Here is a 19,893-nt window from a genome sequence, read left to right as displayed (position 1 = left end):
GTTCAGAAATCCCTCAAAACAGTAAATTCAATGGTAAAACAAAACGGATTTTGGATGTGTAATCTCGCTTGGATCATTGCGCAGAAAGATACAGGAGCACTTCTTGTAAGCTGTGTGTCTAACCTAAGCAGCTTTAACACCAAGAACTTAGAAAAGTGGGGAGAGATGCAATCAGTAGCGCAGGGATCTGCCTTGTGATGGTCTCACAGGCCTGGGGAAACTGCCCAGTTCCACTGGGCGATAGCTTTATACTCTACATAAAAACTTCACACTACAGATGCATTATGGCCCTGTAAGCTGAAATCCACTGGCCAAAAAGCCCCCCAAACAACTGTCATCACTCCAATTTCATTTTATTCTCACAACAGGCCTCTGGCTGGTGAGATACTGGGTTCAACCTCCACAGCGGCTCCAGTTCTGATGGGCTCTGTAGGGTTGTTGGCATCAACATACTTCATATAAAGACGCTGTATGTTTCCTGCGCTGAGAAGCCACCAGAGAAATAGCTTGTTAGTTGGGAAAGAAAGTAATGATAGCATTAAATAATCTCTGTTTTCATTTACTGGGTGCTAATGATCCAAAGAAGCTGAAAATCCCAGAGGATGCATTTCCTTTTGATTAACCCAGCAGAAGGGTGACAAATACAGTTACTGTCTACTGAAACATCACCAGGGCCTGGAGCTGTTCAAATGCAGCTGTGTTCCATTTTTTCCTCTTCAGAAAGCCATTTTCTAACACCTTTTTTCACTCAGCAGCGAACCACTGCCACTGTTCTCCTCTGTACAGAGAATGGCACCAGCTAGTTTTCCATGCTTCTATCAGCAGTGGCAGAAGATGAATCCTGCACACCCAGCACTTCCCCCAGGCTGTGGGCAAATTGCTCTGCCATTATCGTTCTGGTTACAGTGGTTTCAGTGCAAGGGAGAAAGGGGTGGCCCTACATAGCTGTACATTTGCGGTTTTCCATATCATGTAGCTGGCCTGAATTAGGAACTATGCCCTGAATTTAGGCAATTAAACCTTTGGGGGCCATGGAGGTGCCATAAGTAATGCCCTTCCTAATTATGCTTTATAGCGTGCTAGCATTTAGGTAGGACAGCCTGGCAAAGGAACAAAACTGAGGCATGGAGAGCCTGGCTTTGTGTTACAGGGTAAGTCAGTGGGAGAGGCAGCCTTCTATCCTAGCTACAGGATACGCTTATTTCTGGTACTTACTGCTTTCTTTTGGGCATTTTTAATACCTTAAGAAATGGGGCATGCTCAGCTTCATTTAGGAGGTGATCTTAACCTGCCAGAATTGCCGCTGGCATATTTCTTAGATATGCATCCTGTGCAATAAGACCAAAGAAAATATATCTTAATCCCTGCTTTGTGCCCTAGTCACACTCACAATGATACCTCCATTCCTTGTTTTAAAGTACACAGTCCAAATAGACCTACATTTGTATTTTTAAGGGTATTTAGTGCATGCCTTTCATTGAAAGTAATGGGAATTAGGCTCTAAAAACCCTGTAAGCACCTTCATTCCTTGACCTTAAGCTGTCTCTGTGAATTTACCTGGACTAACAAAACGGGTGAAAGCCAGAAGTGGGTTAACTGTCTCAGCTACCTCCAGCCTTTCTGAAATCACTTGCTTTATTCCAGGTGAGTGCTTTGACAGCTTTTGAGCAGGGTTAAATCTCTTGGGCAGGGGGTGGAGCAGTACAGGGCCTTGCTGCAATATGAAAAATTTCTATTGAAATTTGCTTGAGGATACCATTTTTTCTGATTGTAAGTTTGATTGATAGTAGGGTACCTTAAGTCCTTGTACAGGCATTCTTTGTTATTTGTTTTAAGCTTACAGAATGCATTAATAGGGACCTGCCTTTGCTTCTTCCATTGAGTGCAGAGGCATTTTTCCTTCTGTAATAATTTAACTGAACTGTATCTGTGATTGATCCTTCTGGCTGCACTTAGCTACCATGTGATAGTCATTCTGTTTGCAGAGCTTTAGAGGCACCTGTGAGTGGATTTTCAAAAGCCGTTCACATTGGCCTCCTTCTGTACTCACTGATGTTTATAGGAATTTTACTGCTGGCTTACCATCCTGACCTCTTATCCTAAGGTATGCTCTGCAAAATCCCCTCTTTCCTCTCACTTAGGCCATAATGGGCTAATATGTTTAAGGAACCCCCCATTTTTGCCATTGTTCTTGGGGCAAGTCCAGTGTGACATTACAGCTCTTTGTTATCAAAGGTGTTAAACGATGCTCCTGCTGCAGCAGCAGTGGGAACAACTCCAGTGAGCTGCGCTGGGTCCAACAGCAATGGGCGCGGTGAAAGACTTGCCTCTGCTGCCATGCTTATACAGCCACGGGGAGAGCAGCTGCTGGGGTGGAGTTACGTTTCCCCCATTAGGCTGACAGCAGTCCTCCTCCAGCATTTGGACTTTCTGGCCATGATTTTGACAGAATGTGGAAAATACATAGCTTGAATATATATTTATGCTGTTTTAACACCACCTGACTTGAGCAGTTTCATACGCAAGAACCCCTGTAGGCAGGGCAACGCCAGGGATTGGTGGCTGTCACTTGCACTAGCAGTGTTATTTTTCCATGTAGGCTCCTGATGCTGCAGGGGAACCCACTGGCAGCTGTATCGGGCCCACGGACCAGCAGCACATGGAGTAGACTCTCATCTGCAAAGAGCCCATCGTCCCCCCCCACCATGGCAATGCAAGATGATTTCGCAGCAGGTAAAGGGCTGCAGCAGACTGGAGACTTCTTCAGCCAGGGCTTGTTTCAATCCCGTTCCTGCAGCCTTTGCCTGGAGGATGTTCACCTGCAGTGGCAGTGCCCGTGCCCAGGAATGCTGCTCGGCTCAGGGAGGCAGAGCGTGTACAAAAGCTGCATTCAAAGCGCTGATCACAAGACCCTGGAGATGCTGGCAAGTGCAGCAGCTATTCTTCATGCTGTACAAGTGAGAGCCCAGCCTTAGAGGCTGGGTAATGGGGAAGATACTGGCCAGGATAAGGGGCAGGGAAACACGCTGTGTATAATTTTGAATTTTCAGGAACAGCCAAGATCAGAAATTTTTTGAGGCAGGCCATGTTTACATTGGTTTTGGGTGTCTCTGCAGTAAAGAAAGTGGGGAATAAACCCCTGTAACAATGAAGCAGAACAAAGGAGGACGTTTGGATGGACAATTTGCATCCTACAGATACAGTAATCAAATAAGCCCACTGAATTATTAGGGACATCTAATGCAGAGTGCAAACCTTCTTTTAGTTATAACACCTGGTGATTGTTTGTGTCCTTGTACTTTCTTTGTTGTGAAGAGAAATTAAAAAAACAACAAAACCCAACCCAAAATTGAGTGGGAATTACAGAAACAAAGGACTTTCAAACTAGCTTTGGAAAGCATCTACTTGCTAGACATTGTCAAATTCTAGAGACCCTTGTGGGTTGCCTACCCTTTGAAAGGAGAGGAAAGAAATCCTGTAGTTGTGGATGGGCAACTGGCAACTAGCAAAACACATGCAAATTTGTAGAACGTTCAGCTGTCAAAGTGCTAGAATGCAAGCGCCTCACCAGGCAGAGTAGTGTGAGGTCAAACAGACCGTTGCAGAGGCCAGGACTGCAGGTCACTACTGCTGTGTTAGTCTTCTATGGAGAGGGGGTGTCTGGTTTTTCCTATCCATATCAAATGCTGCGAATTTGAGTCATTTGTCCTGTCCTTATTTTAAAGCTAAGTACCATGCCGCAGTTGCTGTCTACTGTGGGAGCATTCCCAAATTCAAACCCAGATACACAGCTCTGCGAGGCGGAAGCATTGATTCGAACTTGCAGTTTTGTGGCAGCAGCTGGACCAGTGGAGACAAAGGTGAGGATGGAAAGGGGTTGAATATGCAATGGTGGCCTCAGCCAAATGAAAAAAAAACCCTGATTTGGGGAGAAATGGTCCTTGGAGGTCAGTCCTCATGTGCTGGCTCTGTGTCAGAGTAGGTGGCTGACAGAGAGCTGCAGATGATCCTGCCCTGCTCCAGTGGTGCGCATGGCATCACATCTCTCTATCATTAGACCATTATGCCTTCTCCTTTATCAACAGTAGTCAAATCAGTACTACTGCCAGCCAGGACAGGGACTGTGGCCCAACTGGCCATAAATCGGGCATGGTAGTGAGATGCGAGTTCTGTTTCTATCCTTGCTATCAATGTGTGGTCTCGCCACAGGTAAATTCCCAGTTGTTCTTCTGCTTGCCCATCAGATCTGACCTTGAGGATGGGATGGTGCTGTAGAAATGCTGGCAAGGTCTGCCTGCTTGCTGAGACGTCTTTCTGCTTTCCAGAAATACCAGTAGCACCATGTGGGTCTTTACTGGTAGTCTTCACAGAAGCCAAGTCCTGAAATGGGAATCTTTTTTCCTCTCTTACCAGTGGGGCCTTCAACCTCTCTCCTGGCTTGCTAGCTCAATGCTGTTCAGAAGAATTAAATTGATGCTAGTTTTATGAAAAATAAAACCAAACTGATCTTCTGAATGATTAAAAAAACATTGAATGCCTCGCTCATTAGATGGATTTATTGTAAAGCTGTGAGGTCAATTAGCTCACTTCTTCCCTTTTACCTGACCTACAGCTTCTTTTCAGTCCATCTTAACAACCCATTTGAAGAAGCAGCTGAGTTTATGGGATGGGGATGGAGTTGGGAAGCCTCCATAACCAAGGGCCATCTCTCCCCTGGATGGCTGGGTCAGCCAGGCTAGTGTGTATGACCTAAGCACTGGGGATGGAGGTGATCTCTCCCACCTTTCTCACCAAGGCTTGACCCAGGACCCCTGAGAGAGGGAGGTGAGCAGTGCTGCCCCAGAAACCATTCAAATCAAGGACAAGCTGAAGATGAGGAGGATGTCTGAGGGTCTGTTAGCCTCACAGAGAGGTAAGGCGGGAGCCTTGCCCGCTCTCCTGTGAGAAGAAGCATCTTTTCCCAGCCTAGAGAGCTAGCGCACGTTCCCAGTGACCAGTTCTCCCCTGCATGTGCCCCTCTGCAATAACCTTCCCTGCTCTCAGTCCCCTGTGTAGCCCTCCTGTGGCTGTACAGGTGTACAACTGTGGGGCAAGGAGAGGAGCCAGAGGGTGTACATGCAGATGACTTATTCTGGGTAAGCACAGGTCTGTGGGTTCCTTGTCTCGCAGGAGCCCAGAGGACCAGGGTGTTCCTCTGGTGGCTCTGTGGAAGTGGCTAAGTGTTGTCCACTGGCCTGCTTCAAGTGGCTGCCAGCATGAGCATGTTTCCCTGTGCAGTTATTTAGAAGTTTCCAAGAAATCTGTCCAATGAAATATCTAGCTTCAGGTGCTTTATGTTTGCAGTGCTGCTTCTATTACGCTTTGTGTCTCCGCTTTGCAGGCCTGACTGACTGCAGTGATCCTAAGGGGGTTACCCTGAAGCCAGTAGTTTCCAGGTCAGCTTCCCAGAGGCTCCTGGTCACCTCCGAGCCTGTGCCTCCCATCCGGAACAGCCTTCCTTCCTCAAAGCCCAGCAGGATGAGCAATGGAGAGCAGGAGGATGGGGAAAACGGCGCAGGCTGTGATGACAGTGATGGAAATAACAAGGAGCTGATGTCAGAGGGAAAAGGATGTAAAGTAAGGAAACCAAGCCAAATCATGTGTGGTGGATCCTCAGTTTATTTCCTGTAGGCAGAGCTCTGAGATCTTCTTTCCCTGTGGTGCAAGCCCAGGGAAGCAGCTGAGCCAAGTAAGAGCTCAGCTGGACATTGCGCTTCAGGCTGTCTTTGCAACATGTGTACTGCAGACTTCGTGTCCTCAGTGTGTATCAATAGGAGAAGAGGTCTTTAAATAGTTTCTGTGCTCTCTAGTGGCTCCTGCTGTGTTTTATGACTGAGAAAACACCAGCAACCAGTTGGAGCAACTAAATGTGTCTAATCTGGTCAAGCATATCCTTCTACAGTTAGTAAAATACACATATCTGTGAACCATCTGTACATTGCGGTTACTGTTGCAGACACACCAGTGTTTTGGTGGCTTTTTATATCAGCTCTGTCCAGTTTTGATGGAAAATGATGCTTGCTGGAGCAGGCAGTCCTGCAAACTCAACTTTAGGTTGTCCCTGCTTTTGAGTTGTACAGCCATGTCCTTCTGCACTGTTATCTCTGATAACGTTTCTAGAGTTCAGCAGCCCCAGTGCAGCTTCATCCCCTCCCATGGGTCTGCCCAGGGCTAAGTGATGGAAATTGGCAATTCTGGCCATGGGGAATGGAGACCAGACCCAATCCACTCGATTGCTTTTGCAGGAGGGACAGAAGCTGCAGTCATTTTGGTTTTGCTGTGGTGGGCAGGAGAAAGCAGATGAATAACAGCTTTTGTAAACACGATAACCAATAAAAGGCTGGTGTACTTGATTTCACCCTTGCAGATACAGGGCCAAATGTATCCCTGACATTAACTCTGTTGGTTTCACTGGAGTTTGAACAGGTCCTGATTTAGCTCTTTAGCTGTGACAAGAACAATGGGATACTAAGGGAGGGTGTGCATCTGCCCCAGCTCCCTCCATCCCCCTTCCTAGCTATGGCATGGGGACCCTGAAGTAATTTCAGCAGGCAGAGAGACCTTACACAGAGCAGCAGGGTAGGGAGCGCTGCTGAACTTAATAAATGACAGTGAGCCTGAGATGATGAATTGTATGGGAGCTGGAGAGCGCCGAGCATCCAGAAAGCAAATTAGCATCTGGGCCGAAAGGCTGGTGGGGGACTGTAGGAAGGGCAGAAGCAGAAAAAATTATGGGTTTGAGAAAAGCAGGTTTTGCCAGCGTGCAAAATGACTTTGTGGGGACTTGGCTGGAGTTCAGCAATGGCTGGTAGGTGCTTTAGGGACAGTGAGAGGATAGTGATCTAAACCCATTCCCATACCATCAGAAAGCCTAACAGAGGCAACGGCACCCCAGAACATCCTTATGCCAAGCAGATGGATGCCAGGTGGGAATGCAGCCACTGCCAGAGAGGTGAGTGAGGGGAGAGAGCTGGCAAGAGCGGTGACACAGTCTCTCCCTCACCACTTCCCTTTCCATTGCCCATCCTAGGCCAAGCTGCTCCATCAGTTTGACTTTTCTTTTCCTGCCAAGTCCTTGCTAAAAGCATAGCTAAACTTCTTGTGGCATCAAAGGGGGAAGGCTGGATGCTTGAGCTGAGCACTGAGTTCTACTGTTTCCAGGCTTCCCTGCTGCCCTCATGTTGCAGTCATGGGGATGGGAAGAAGTCACTGGGAATGGCTTTGATTCCTCCTATCCCCAAGTCAGCAAGACCATCTGATGAGGATCCTGGCAGCTCTGCAGCGCCTCTCCCAAGCTCTCAGCATCTGGTTTTCCAAGAGGCCCTGGAGATGAGGTAAGCCAAGGTGTCTGCTTCTCCAATATGCTGTTCACTTCGCACTTCTCGTCTCATGAGGTTATTTTCCACAGTCAGCTCTCCAATATATTTATGCAAACTTCTGTGCATTCACCATTTGGCATATCTATGATGATCCACCACAATGTCAAAACCAACATCATACACTCTAAGAGCAGGGGTGGTGGGGGGGAGGAGGAGGCAGGACTTAAGAGGACCTTAAAAACACATCCTCTGCTGGACTCTGATACTGATTCATTCTGTAATCTTTGTGGTGCCATGTGGGAACTGTATTGCACGGATCTGAATACAGCATCTGGGTTTGTGTGTGATCTTTGACTGCCAATTTCTGTACCTGCAAGAATATGTTAGGGCAAATATTGGCTATTAGGGCAAATATTGGCTATTGTATAGCTGTCTGCAAATTCAGATGCTGCTTCTGTAAATGTCAGTAATAACTTCTCTGTGTCTGGGCCTTCTCTGTGAAATGAGAGCCCAGATAAATCTCGGTTTATAGATGTATAATCCTATAGATGTTTAATATTTCCATATGGTTTTAAGATCAAAGGGGGCAAGGTGTTAGAGAACAGTTATGGGGCTGTAACTGATGGAAAGATATTTGCTTGGATATGCGTGGGGAAATCTAGCTCTCAACCTTATCCTGGTTATAACAATAAATAAGGAGTCATAGAAATATAGTTCCAATTTAAAAGCTTCAGCATGGCTTTTAAAGTGCAATCTGAATATACTTACCTACCAGTTGAGTTGGAAAACTCCTTTTTCTTCTTGAAAGAGCAGGGAGGTGTAATATTATTCTCAGGAGACAGCAGTGTAACAAGATACTGTCATCAGCTGAAGTCATGACCAGGCAAAGTTAGGCTTCTACAGCAGTATAAAGGTAGCTGCCTTCAGTACAGACTTATGACGGGCTTAACATCTCTTGCTGATTCAGAAAGGATGTATGTAACAGTGAGAGCCACTTAGCTCCAAAAGAAAACAGCAGAGTTGGATAGTTAAGGCCCAGACTGAGGAATGACTCCTGTGTTTCAGCTGGAGCTTGATGAGCTCTGTGTAATTCCAGCAACTGAAAGTTTAATGGCAATTAATCAGCTTTGCATACTGTTGGTTTTATGGGTTGCATTTTCTCCTTCATCAAAATGACCATGCTAAGAAAATTTGCCTCCTTTAATGCTATCCCCCTTCTCTTTCTGTCTCCTCATATATTGTTTTATCCTCAATTCTATTAAGGCGAAGATCCAGCAGCAGAAGTGAAGAGAACACCCTTAAATATCTAGGTAGGTACAGGGCATGGCTGTCCTAAAATGACCATAGGAATCCTGACCCATGGGTGGCACTGTGAAAGTTCGGTTGAAAACCATCCTGTAACTTTTTCAATTCCTTGATGTGCTCAGCTGGCTCCCACAGAGCCCAGTCACTGGGAAATGTGCTCTGGTGATCCAGTGAAAATGACTCCAGCATGGGGTTATGAATGGCAGGAGATGGAGGGGTATTCCAGGGCCCTGGAAATGCACAGCAGGAAAAGAAAATGTTCCTCTACCTCATGCTCATACCTTTTATCTCCCTGCACACTCTCTGAAGTCACAAAGAGTAGAGAAAAACGAGACATTTCACATGAAATGAGAAATGTTCCCACTCCTTCCTCCTACACTTGAAGGAGAAAAGTTTCCCTTGGAGCAGTTTCTGAACCGAACCCTTTGAGATCTGAAACAGATTTGTCAACGTTGCCTATTTTTGCACTGGGAGAAATAGTGAAACCTTGTGTGATAGGAAGTCCTTGTGAGTTTTCCATTTGCAGAGAAAGAGACTTAAAAAAGGATCCAGCCTATGCAGGATCTGAGCTTTCCGTCCTCTTAAAGCGCAAGCCTAAATTAAATGCTGAGTAATGAGCTGAGGTTTCCTTTGTGCTCATTTTACCTCAAACCACATATGCTACGTTTATGATTACAAATCTCTTCCCCTACTCTATCTGCATATGTCAGTATTGCAAACTGAGGCTGCGGCAGGAGATGCCTACTGGCTTCTCCCCTCTCCCTGCCTTGCATTATCACTAGCAATAACAGTTCTGCAAGACAAAATGCAGTGTCTGGTGCATCTGTGTCAGCCAATACTTTTAAGTTGAAAACCTCAGTGACACAGTTGATGTCCCTTTGCCATTGTGGGTTTGTAGTGATAGGAGAGATGAGAATTTAAGAAATAATTTTGCTGATGCAGAAAAAGGGATAGGATCCACTGGTCCCTCAGCTCAGTGTTAGTTCTGCAAAATAATGGGCATGCCCGATAGAACTGATTCCCTTATTGCTGATATGCAGCTAGGATGCTGAATGCAACTAGAGAGAAGTATTGCTGAGTAAGTAAGGTGACATTTTTGCTGGATACATTCTGGACTAGAAATGAGCTATAGTGTTCAACCATCTCTTTCTCTCTTTTATTATTGACCTGACCATTCCACAGGGAAAAAAATCCTGATTTAAGAAAGTTATTCCTTTTTTACTGCTTGGCTATCACATGATTTTATCATCTGTGAAGCCATGTAAGAAATTATTAGCTCTCTGAGTTTTAAGAGCTCTGTTGGAGCTCAGAATGAGCTGCACTGTGCTACTCCCATTAAGAAAATCAGCCTTTAGTCAGGCTGCCCAGAAAGTGGGCTGATTTGCTTGCTACAATTTAGAATGAAACTCCTTGGGGAAAATGAATTCTCTAGCGTAAAGAACACAATTCTGGTTTTGGTAACACTCTAGCAATCCTAAGCTTTTCTTTAAATGCCCTCTAAAATATTCCAGCAAAGAAGAGGAAATGTTGATTCTTACCTCTACAAAGGCATATAGCTATTAAAAACCAGGAGTTCTTTTAGTAATTGGGAAAAAGAGGATATTTACTAAAATCAAAATGGATAGGAACAGATAAGAATCTTTTTAGCAAGGGCAATCTCCATTTCTCTGCTCTTCTCTATCAAACACAGCTGCTCACCAGAAGCCAAGGGCTGAGGCCTTTATCATGCAGTAGGTTTGAGTCTGATGGCCAACAGAGTAATGTAATTTATGCTGCCAGTGCAATATGGTAGTACCCCATCTGTTTGGAGAGGTGGTATGTTCCTTGCTGTTCTTGTACACAATCTATATCCATGTCTTATCAGAGCTCCAGACTCTGGAACCCGTCTTGCCTGCTCTCCAGCATCGTGTTGTTGGTGGCGTGAAGTCTGCCGGACATTTATGTGAACCTGGGTCCCAGTTAACAGGCCTCCCACTCAGCCAGGCCAAGGACATGGATCATCTCATGAGCCCTTGCCTTCTGAGTGATGATGACTTGAAGGACAACAATGGAAGGGTAAGGATTGAGCAGGCTTCATTTTCAGTGACTGTTCAGTGCTTAGCACAAAATGTCACTGAAAATCATAATCTTCCTTTCTTGGGGAGCAGATTCTCTTGGGAATATATTTGACAGCTACAGAGCAATTGCTTGAGTATTTTCACTGGTGCAGAAGTCACTGGTTGGGAGATGGTGCTAAGGTTACTCAAGAAGCCAATTTAGAGCGGATCTGAATGGCAGAGCAAGTTACACATCAGTGAACACGTGCAAAGCGCACGCTCGGAAGCACAGAAGCAAAGATTATAATGTTGAGTGTAAGCAATGCTGCAAAATAAAATGGGAGAGCTTGCTTTTCCTTGGTTACCTTTCTTGCTGCGTCTCACAGCCCTCTCATTCTCAAATTTTCTATTTATTAAGACCAATGTTTCTCAAACTTGTTTTCACATGACTCCTTTTTTGGACTCCTGTGTTTTCAGAGAGCAGCTGAGTCCTTCAGAAGAAAGGAAGTATCTGCAATTACTGGCCATGAGTGTTAAGAAACAGCAAATTACCTCTCATTCCTGATTGTTGCAGATGGTTTTTATTCCCTTACTCTGGCCTGTAGGAACTGAACTGCCTGTTCACTGGCAATGTGAGCTCTTCATACGTCTTGGAGCATTCCTATGACTCTCTTGGTTCAAGCAGGGCTTCCTGACATGGGTTGGGAAACAGTATCTTGGACCAGTGGAAGGTTATGACAATGAAGTGTTATACATTACTGGGTGTAATTGTATGCCAAGGTGAGGAAAGGAGGAATTCTTCTGAAGCTATTGGGATGTACATGGAGCTGCATGAAAGATGATGACACTCTACCACTGTGTTCCTGATGAAGTGTTGTGTATGGTTTATGTATCGCTCTTTATGCTCCATGATGTATTTCCATTACAACTAGATCCGTGTTACCTTGTCCAAGTCAGCTCAGAAGAAAATACATGAGAAGCGAATGAGACAGATGGAGCTTTTGCGTAGAGAGAGGGAGAAAGAGAGAGAAAAGGAAAAGTCCTTGCAGCTCCCTACAGAGAGTGTTGACCCTGGGGACGCAGCCGAAGAAAGTAAGTAGTTGCTATAGTTGTGGGCCTCTTTGTTCACTTGCTTGCTATTTGCATAGTGTTGCAAATGTCTATGAAATCAGACTGGAAGGCTGTTACACTTGCTTCTTAGTAGAAGTTAGAATAGGATTTATTTCCATTTTCCAAAGAAAAAGAGAGACATGAAGTGTCTTGCCCATGGCCCGCACTGAGCCAGTCACAGAGTATCACCTTCCCCGCTTCTCCTATAAAGTCTTTCAGACTAGGTAATTCTGTCTTGCAAACTACATTGGGGTTTTAGACTCTCTAATTGAGAGCAGCCTCCAGGAAAGGTGAATGAGTGAGTCCAAAAGAATGCTTTTCAACCAAGGTGCAACCTGGAAGAAACAAAATTAAACTATTTCTAATTAAAACACAAAAGATCTTGCTCACACGATAGGACAGATTATCCTGCTCACACCACTCCCTGTTGAGGAGCTCACATTGCAGAGCCCTGCTGGAGCCCTTAGCCAGTGCTTATGTTTTACCCACACGAGCAAGCAGAGTTACTGACTTAATTGCAACTGACGGGCTCTGATTATACTGCTGCACGCACTACCATGAGTGCAGTAGCAGCGAACTTAGGAGTCAGCACTCAGCCCAAGGGCATCGGACAAGGTTATCTGCTCTTTTTCTTGCTATTGTTTTGTGAAGTACTGGTGAGGAGTGCTGAGGTGGGAGCCCCAGAAATGTAACTTTCCTATCCAGCCTCTGAAGCAGGAAAGCAAAAGAAAAGTGGTACTGAGTTTTCCTCATTTCTTAGGTAAAGCATCACTGCATTCGCTTTTAAACTAAAAAGGGGTAGATTTAGTCTAGATATAAGGAAGAAATTTTTTACGATGAGGGTGGTGAAACACTGGAACAGGTTGCCCAGATAAGTTGTTGATGTCCTCTCTTTGGAGGTGTTCAAGGTCAGGCTGGATGGGGCTTTGAGCAACCTGATCTAGTTGAAGATGTCCCTGAAGGGGGGTTGAACTAGATGAACTTTAAAGGTTCCTTCCAAACCAAACTATTCTATGATTCTATGACTCTGTGATCACTGTCCCACGTTAGTGTGCAACTGTTATGCTTGGAGTTGTTTGGGACAACAAAGGGATGTTACCCAGGTCCAGCAAGATTTCCTAGCCCTTTCCAAGCCCATAGCCACCCTGTCCAGCACTCTCCACTTACGAGGTCCTTTTCGGTCTCTGCAGGCTTTGGCCCACCGCCTGTCAATGGGACAGTTTCCATTTCCCCCAGCACAAGCAATGCACGCAAAGAGAGAGCTGGTACTGCCTTAAGGAAGCGGGTCAACAGACCCTCACTGCCCAGCATCCCCGTCAGCATCAGCCAGGGTGACAGCTTCCCGCGCAACTCCTCAGGTGAGCCCACTCCGCTGCAGCCCCCACACCAGCTCTTTCCTTGCACAAGGAGCACAAACTGCCTCCTCATTCCCCAACCACAGGTAGGATCTTGGGTCCAAAGCCTGTCCTGAGGATTGAGAGCAAACCTGCTTTGGATCCACTCCAGCTTTGTGATACTGGAGCAGTTGGTGCTTACATATCCATTGGAAAGTTGAGCTGAATAAAGTAGTGGTAAAGCCTTAAGTTCTAGCTTTACCCATACTGTTAGTCCAAAATACAACACTGATGCCAGGAGGCAGCTGTAACTGCAGGGCTGAGCTCTGGTGCAGTCCGGCAGGGTGTGCTCACTGTGCACATATGTGTACCACCATGATCAATTAGCCACTCACTTTCTTGGCCTTCTGCCTATGCTGCTGTCTGGCTCTCCAGCCAGCTTTTCTACTGTTGCAGCAAGGGTTGTCTCTGCATGGAAATTAGTGACTTGGTACAATCATGCTGTTGCACCTAGAAGTGCTTAATGCCTTCTAGCCTCTCTCATCCCACCGCCTGCAATGCAAGCCGGGAACAAGCAGTGCCTCTTCTGTCACCTCAGCCAAATACGGTGGCTGTGTGTAGCAGATGACATACAGGAGAGGCTGCCTGGTGCTGCCAGGCTGTTTGCTACTTGCAATAAATACACAGCAGATAGTGAGCGCATAGTGATTCTCGTCTCTCCTTTGTGGGTAGCCTACCTCGTGTTACGATCCTGAGTAGCGTGAGTTAAGAAAAAGGGAGCTAGGAATGATATGCTTTGAATGCTTTTTCTAGTGATGCTCCGATTTTCAAAATTGACCAGTACTAGTCTGACGTGGCTCTCCAATTCATATTGAATATAGATGTGTATTTGTACATACTCATGCAGTGACATCAGTGATGTCAGTGACAGTGATATCGGTGACATCCAAATTAGTCCCCATCTGAATATTTTTTATTTTACAGTTCTTCCATCCTCCATACTTTGTAGAACACGCAAGGTAGCATAAAAACCCTACAGAGTCCATAGCAGTTCATCTAGATTCTGTGCAATATGTGTACTCAATACTTTTAGACAGCTCAAATGTTTTCATCTACACTTTAGAAAATGAGCTTTTGAGTGCAAGACATGAAATTTTTGACCTACAGTACTTTTGATGACAAATAGGTTTCATAACAAATGCATTTGTCATCCAAATTTTCTTATACCTTGTATATTTATCATCAAGAGAGTGTGTTTGCCAACAATTTGCATCTATATTTACATATTTTTATTCTCAGTTCACATTTGGAAGGCTTTTTTGTCACAACTATCTAGACTAGAAATTGCGTTTTTCCACAGGAGAAAGCTTCGGCATTGCACAGTTTGTAAACAAGTACATTTGATGACAAATAAATTTCACCTCAGCATTTTCGAAATACAGCCAGTGGGTACCTCTGAAATAGTAAATATTCATAATGCTTGGAAAATAGCAAAATCCATAAACTACTACTTTCCCAATAGTATGCTAAAATGTATGTGCACTCAGCTGCCTTCTGTCTAGAATACTTGAAGTAAATGGAAACAGAGGCACTGCCAGATTTAGAGGGTCAGGTATCACTGTTCCCTGGTGGTTGCTCCTTGGGGATTCGCTCGAGCCCAGCAGGACTCGGTTGTTCAGGCTCGGTGCTCACTGGGGGCAGCTGGAGGTGTTTCCTCGGAAAGTTAGAGGGTGCCTCTGTCCCCAGTGCTCCAGGTAACAGGGAGGTGATACAGGGAGGTATGTGCACATCTCAGGAGCTTACTCCTGGGGTAGCAAGTCCTGCTGGGCGGCACTGGCTCCCAGTGAGCGTGAGCTCTGCAGCACCCTGAATCTGCAAGCTGGCTGTGGTACCTATACGGACTTGGGAGCTGGCTCTGTGCGTGCAATTTTCGGGTTTACACAAGGAGCTGGTGCCCAGCTGGGGGTGACTGGGAGATGGTTGGGTGCTGGGGAAAGCAATGAGCCAGACAGCAGGGAAGTCTCTGAGCCAGTTGCAGTTTGCACCCATATGTAATCTTGGCTGGGAGACTGGGTTGCAGTCTGCTTGATGGTGGAGTGCCTTGCCCCAGGGTATGTGATGCTGGTGTCTGACCCTCTCCTTACAGCAAACTCTCTGCCGGCCATTGCTCTGGACTTCCCAGAGCAGGGAGAAGAGCCAGAGTGTGGGGACGCCCGGGAAGCCAGACCCTTCCCTCGCCCACAGCAGGAGCTGCTCAACGTGCTCACATGGCTCAGCAGCGACGACTGGTAAGAAAGCACCCTGTTCACTCTTTCTCCCTCTCAGTGTAAATGTAAATTAGAAACATTTTTTCTAATGCCTCTGAGCCCAGACAGCCTAGATGTCCACAGGGAAATAGTGAAACTATTCCAAAGCAGTCACAGTATAAAGATTCGAGTGCAGCCTTTTATTTGCCTTGGTCCAGAGCCGTGCTACAGCCGCAGCAGGTCCATGCTGTTTTCTAGCTTTGCCTTCTGCTCCGTGTAGCTGCAAATGATATCTTCAGGGAAGAGATAAAGGTGTGGAACAAGATGATTTACTGGCTGAAGCCAGAAGCAGGATGGAAGTGGTCTTGAGTTTAGAGATTTGGGGGCCTCAGGTCACTCACCCATGTGGGACTGAGTAAGGATTTATCTCTGGCCCTGCTGCTAGCAGCAGCAGCAGGAGACAGGGTCTCCCTGTGCCCTCCTGCACCTGAGTCCCAGCAGTGCCTATGGGGAGTTCCTGTTTCTGAGAAATTGACTGAGACACGGTGCAGAGTTACTCAGCCTGTCATTTCTCCTGAAGGGCTCATGGCAGAAGACAAGGAAAAAGAAAAAAAAACCTTTAGGAATCTTGCACTTTTAGAATTAAAGTTTTTCCTCCTCACTGCTTAATATGGGCCAAAGATGTTTTGTTGATAATCACAGTGTGTCCTGAAATTAGACACAGACAGCAGGAGACTCTACAAATTTCGGGTGATATTGGTAGTCTTCTTGATTTCTGGGTCAGCATACACTCAACTAGGGCTCCATTCACACTGGGAAAACCATGAAAAATCTTCCATGATGCATCTCATTGTGTGATTGCTTTGTTTTGCCCCTCTCTCCTTTCTCTTCCCTGTTAGTTTGGTGCCCTGTGAGGTGCAGAGAGCTACTGCAGGTGTGGGGGGTCCAGGCTACACTCATGGCCCCCGGGGGGGATGGGTCCCCAGGCCTGCCCTGCAGCCCTGGTGAACCAGTGACTGCATCATGTGCCTTTGCGTAGCTCAGGTCCTTCACAAAGGAAGTGCTGAAAGATGCGGGGTTTTACTACTTTTAAATAACATGTTGCTGTTGTGAGTGTTATTTTAAGCAGGGATTTTCTGGAAAATCCAGCATTGTGGCTGTTCTTGCCCAGCTGTAGAATCTTTTATGACATACTGCTTTTTTTTGGGGGACGACAATGACACACGACTAGATTGCAGAGTGCAAACTCAGCTATGGGGTGGCAATGCAGACTCTCGCTCCTGAACTGCCCTCTGGGGACGGTGAGGAGGGAAAATGCCCCAGTAACAGCCAGGTGGGACTGCATCTCAGGGACAGGGTCCAGGGAGAGTGCAAGAAACAGAAACATGGCACAGTCTCCCAGCTTCTAGTAAGCAGCGACATGGGGACTTTCCGTGCCAGGGATTTTGGAAAGGCTGTCTCATTTAATGGCCACAAATTAACCCATCCACTCTGAAACCATCTATTTGCCTTTTGGATTTATGTATGCTTTTGACTGCCACAGCATCCTGTGGCAACAAGTTCCACAATTTAATTAAGTGCTATATGAGAAGCACCTCCCTTTGTTTGTTTGAGCGGACACCCTGGTAATTTCAGAGGGTGCTGCCTAGTTCTTGGGTGGTGAGAAAAATCAATCTTTTTGGTAATTGCCTTTCAGGCAGCAGAAGGCAAAGGGACTCTTCAGTGTCAGACGTCTGGCTATCTGCCACTCAGAAGTCCTTCTTTGTAGACTTCATGACATTTCCTTGGCAGTTACCAAAGAGGTAAGAACATTGTGTTTAATTGTGTCCCACGTACCTTGTACATGGGGCATAGAGTAGATCTGTTCTTGTTCATTTACATGTGTGCTCAGTGTCTGCCTTCATTACTATTTTTAGACCTCATTTTTCTAACAGCTATGTCACCTACCTGTATGATCTGTCTGTACATGTAGCTATATTTACTGGTATGTAGGGCATCCACCTCTCTCCTCTTTGAGCTAGGTGTCATTATAATGCAATATACAAATGCAGAAGCTGAGACACTAATCAGGTGATTTGCCACAGCCCCAATCTCTGCCCAAGCTGTAATTAAACACTGCAGCTTTTTGCCTCCCAGCTTCCTCCAGTTCCTGCTCCTCAGCATCCTGGGGGATCAACTGCCAGTACTTATTTTCCAGTGTTTCCTGATGATGTGTTCTCCTTCTTCCTTTCTGCATGCTTTTTGGTAATTTGCCCTTTCCATTGATCTGTTGCCTCCGTGCACCAGAGGAATTTTGCACTGCAGCCACTGGGTGCTTGGAGCGGCCTGGCTGTGGGGTTTGCAGGGCAGTTGTGCACAGCTCCACTATCACATCTCTCAGTTAACCCAGAGGTTTCAACCTAAACTCCTTAATAAAATCTGTGGCTATATTTTCAACTTGGCACTTGTCTGCAGCCTGAACCAGCTGCCTTGTACTCTTCCTACACGATTGCCAAATATGTTAAGTTTTCCTTTGCTTGCAGAAGACAGTAAGACTTAGCTCATTTCCATGAAAATCAGTCCTTCTATCCAATATTTAATGTTGTTGGAGGCTTGAATGCCTCTTGTGTCGTTGGACTCTTCAAACCTTTCTGTTTAGATGTGTAGGACTCAGATTATCCTGCTCTGAGATCGTGGTTAGGAGAAAAAGCCCTTTCAGCTTAGCTCATCTGATTTTTCTATCACTTTTATATTTCTGAGGAAATTTCCTCCTCTTTGTTCTACACACGCATGTGCAGAGACATCTTTCAGCTTTCATTTCACTCCGGTCCCAGATTTTGCTTTCACAAGCACTTCTAGCACTTAGGTTGTTCATTTTTATTAATAGGCACAACTAAGTCTGGCAGAAAGAACCACTGGTCTGTCCTTCAAAGTATCTTTGAAATTAAGCACATGGCTCTCAGATGCTTCTTCCTTACCGTTGTGGGAGAGCCTTTTGGAAGCAAGGATCACTCCAGAGCAGCACGGAATGCTGTAAAACCCCACTGATCACAGCTGTAATTGCATGTGATCTCCAGGATCCTCGAGTGCCTGGAGTGCAACAGCTAGGGTTCTCCTTAGTAGACGGAACAGCAGATAGACTCAAGTCCCTGCTGCAAATTGGTTTGTAGACTCGAGCCCGTATTTTGTTTCCTAGTTGAGTGCTCAAACTGCCAATGCGGCAATTTTTGACAGGAGGAAAATACCACTTTTCCTCTATCTTATCTTTATGCATTGCATAAAGATAAGCCCTTGCTTTAATTTTTTGTTTGTTTGTTTTCAATAGAAGGGCCTAAAATCAAAGCAGTGTACATTATGGGCTAAGTAGCACACTTTGTTCTAGGTAAAACACTATTTTTTAGGCCTGCAGTCTCATTAAAATTGTATTGTATAAGTGGGCCTGAGGGCAGAGAAGTTGTTGGTATCAGAGTGTGTTTCTGTGCTTGTGGTCTTCTGCTCTTACCGTGCTCTTATGTTGCACCTGGACACAGCAAGAAGTCTTGTTGTTTCCTGGGACTTTTGTCTAGGGGAACTGATTTTCTTTACAACGTGATTCTTACGTTTCCCCTCATGACTTCCCCAGGTGAACAACCTCCGCTCGAAGGTGTCTCGCTTTGCAATCGGCACTCTTGGAGACCTCTTCAAGACCATGAAGAAGCACATGGACCATGAGGTGGATGAGATTGCTCGGGTCTTGCTCCAGAGGATGGGGGACACCAGCGAGTTCATTCAGAAAGCAGCCAATCGATCCCTGGGGATCATGGTGGGGAGTGTGACGCCTGCACGAGCAATGACTGCTCTCATGTCTAGTGGAGTCCAGTATGTCATTCTTCTCTTAGTAATATCCTTCACCTTAAATTGTATGGGTAAGGGGAAGAGACAGGAGGCAGAAGGGGAATGATGGGAGAGAAGGGTCCTTTCTCCTGCATCTTCTGTGAACTTAGTGATTAGATTCTCTGATGAACCTTGCTTCCTTCCTCTTGTCATCTACTTCTGCTCTACTATAGCCTATTTGTTCTCACAGTCTGTCAACACTGCCTAGACGTGGTGAATGATGGGGAAGCGAAAGTCCCTGCAAAGGGTGGTGATACAGCCTTGTGGCTTTGCGGGAAGAGGGACAATGGCAATTCCAGCAGTGAGCACCCTTTGATATTTCATAATGCTAACCACAGAGGTGCTGGGAAAAACCATGCATCATCATTATGCCATTAACTTGAGAAATAAGGAGGCTAATTGCTGGGACACAGAGCACATGGGGGACAACCCGCTGGGTGTGGCACAGCCTGCTCAGCAGGCGCAGCTCCTGCCGAAAGGACTCTGTCTGATGATCGTGCCCTTAGAGCTCCACTTTCTATTCAAATTGACACTGCATGTTAGCCTTGAGATGGTGAGTCGCCTTACAGGCGCCTTCACAGGCCAACTCCCATGGGATAGCTGAAGTAAATGTTGCCTTAAAATATTAGTGCTATGCCTGATAGTTTCAAAC

The 19,893-nt window shown here is 45.9% G+C and overlaps 1 protein-coding gene across 1 annotated transcript in view; it reads left to right on the top strand.

The window, feature by feature from the left end:
- Positions 1-2,705: 2,705 nt before the first annotated feature.
- The window catches only part of TOGARAM2 (TOG array regulator of axonemal microtubules 2), a 30,652-nt gene continuing 13,464 nt past the window's right edge, over positions 2,706-19,893 (top strand). Inside the window, 12 exon segments of the mRNA XM_075497437.1 lie at positions 2,706-2,733; positions 3,726-3,876; positions 4,701-4,912; positions 5,381-5,616; positions 7,201-7,373; positions 8,622-8,668; positions 10,528-10,718; positions 11,632-11,791; positions 13,000-13,167; positions 15,290-15,431; positions 17,086-17,191; positions 18,991-19,226. Of these exon segments, the coding sequence (XP_075353552.1) occupies positions 2,706-2,733; positions 3,726-3,876; positions 4,701-4,912; positions 5,381-5,616; positions 7,201-7,373; positions 8,622-8,668; positions 10,528-10,718; positions 11,632-11,791; positions 13,000-13,167; positions 15,290-15,431; positions 17,086-17,191; positions 18,991-19,226 (1,850 nt within the window).

The sequence above is a fragment of the Mycteria americana genome, chromosome 3 (assembly GCF_035582795.1).
Source record: "Mycteria americana isolate JAX WOST 10 ecotype Jacksonville Zoo and Gardens chromosome 3, USCA_MyAme_1.0, whole genome shotgun sequence".
NCBI classification, from domain to species: domain Eukaryota; kingdom Metazoa; phylum Chordata; class Aves; order Ciconiiformes; family Ciconiidae; genus Mycteria; species Mycteria americana.
Note: the sequence above shows the minus strand (reverse complement) of the source record. Positions and strands in the feature narration are given on the sequence as shown.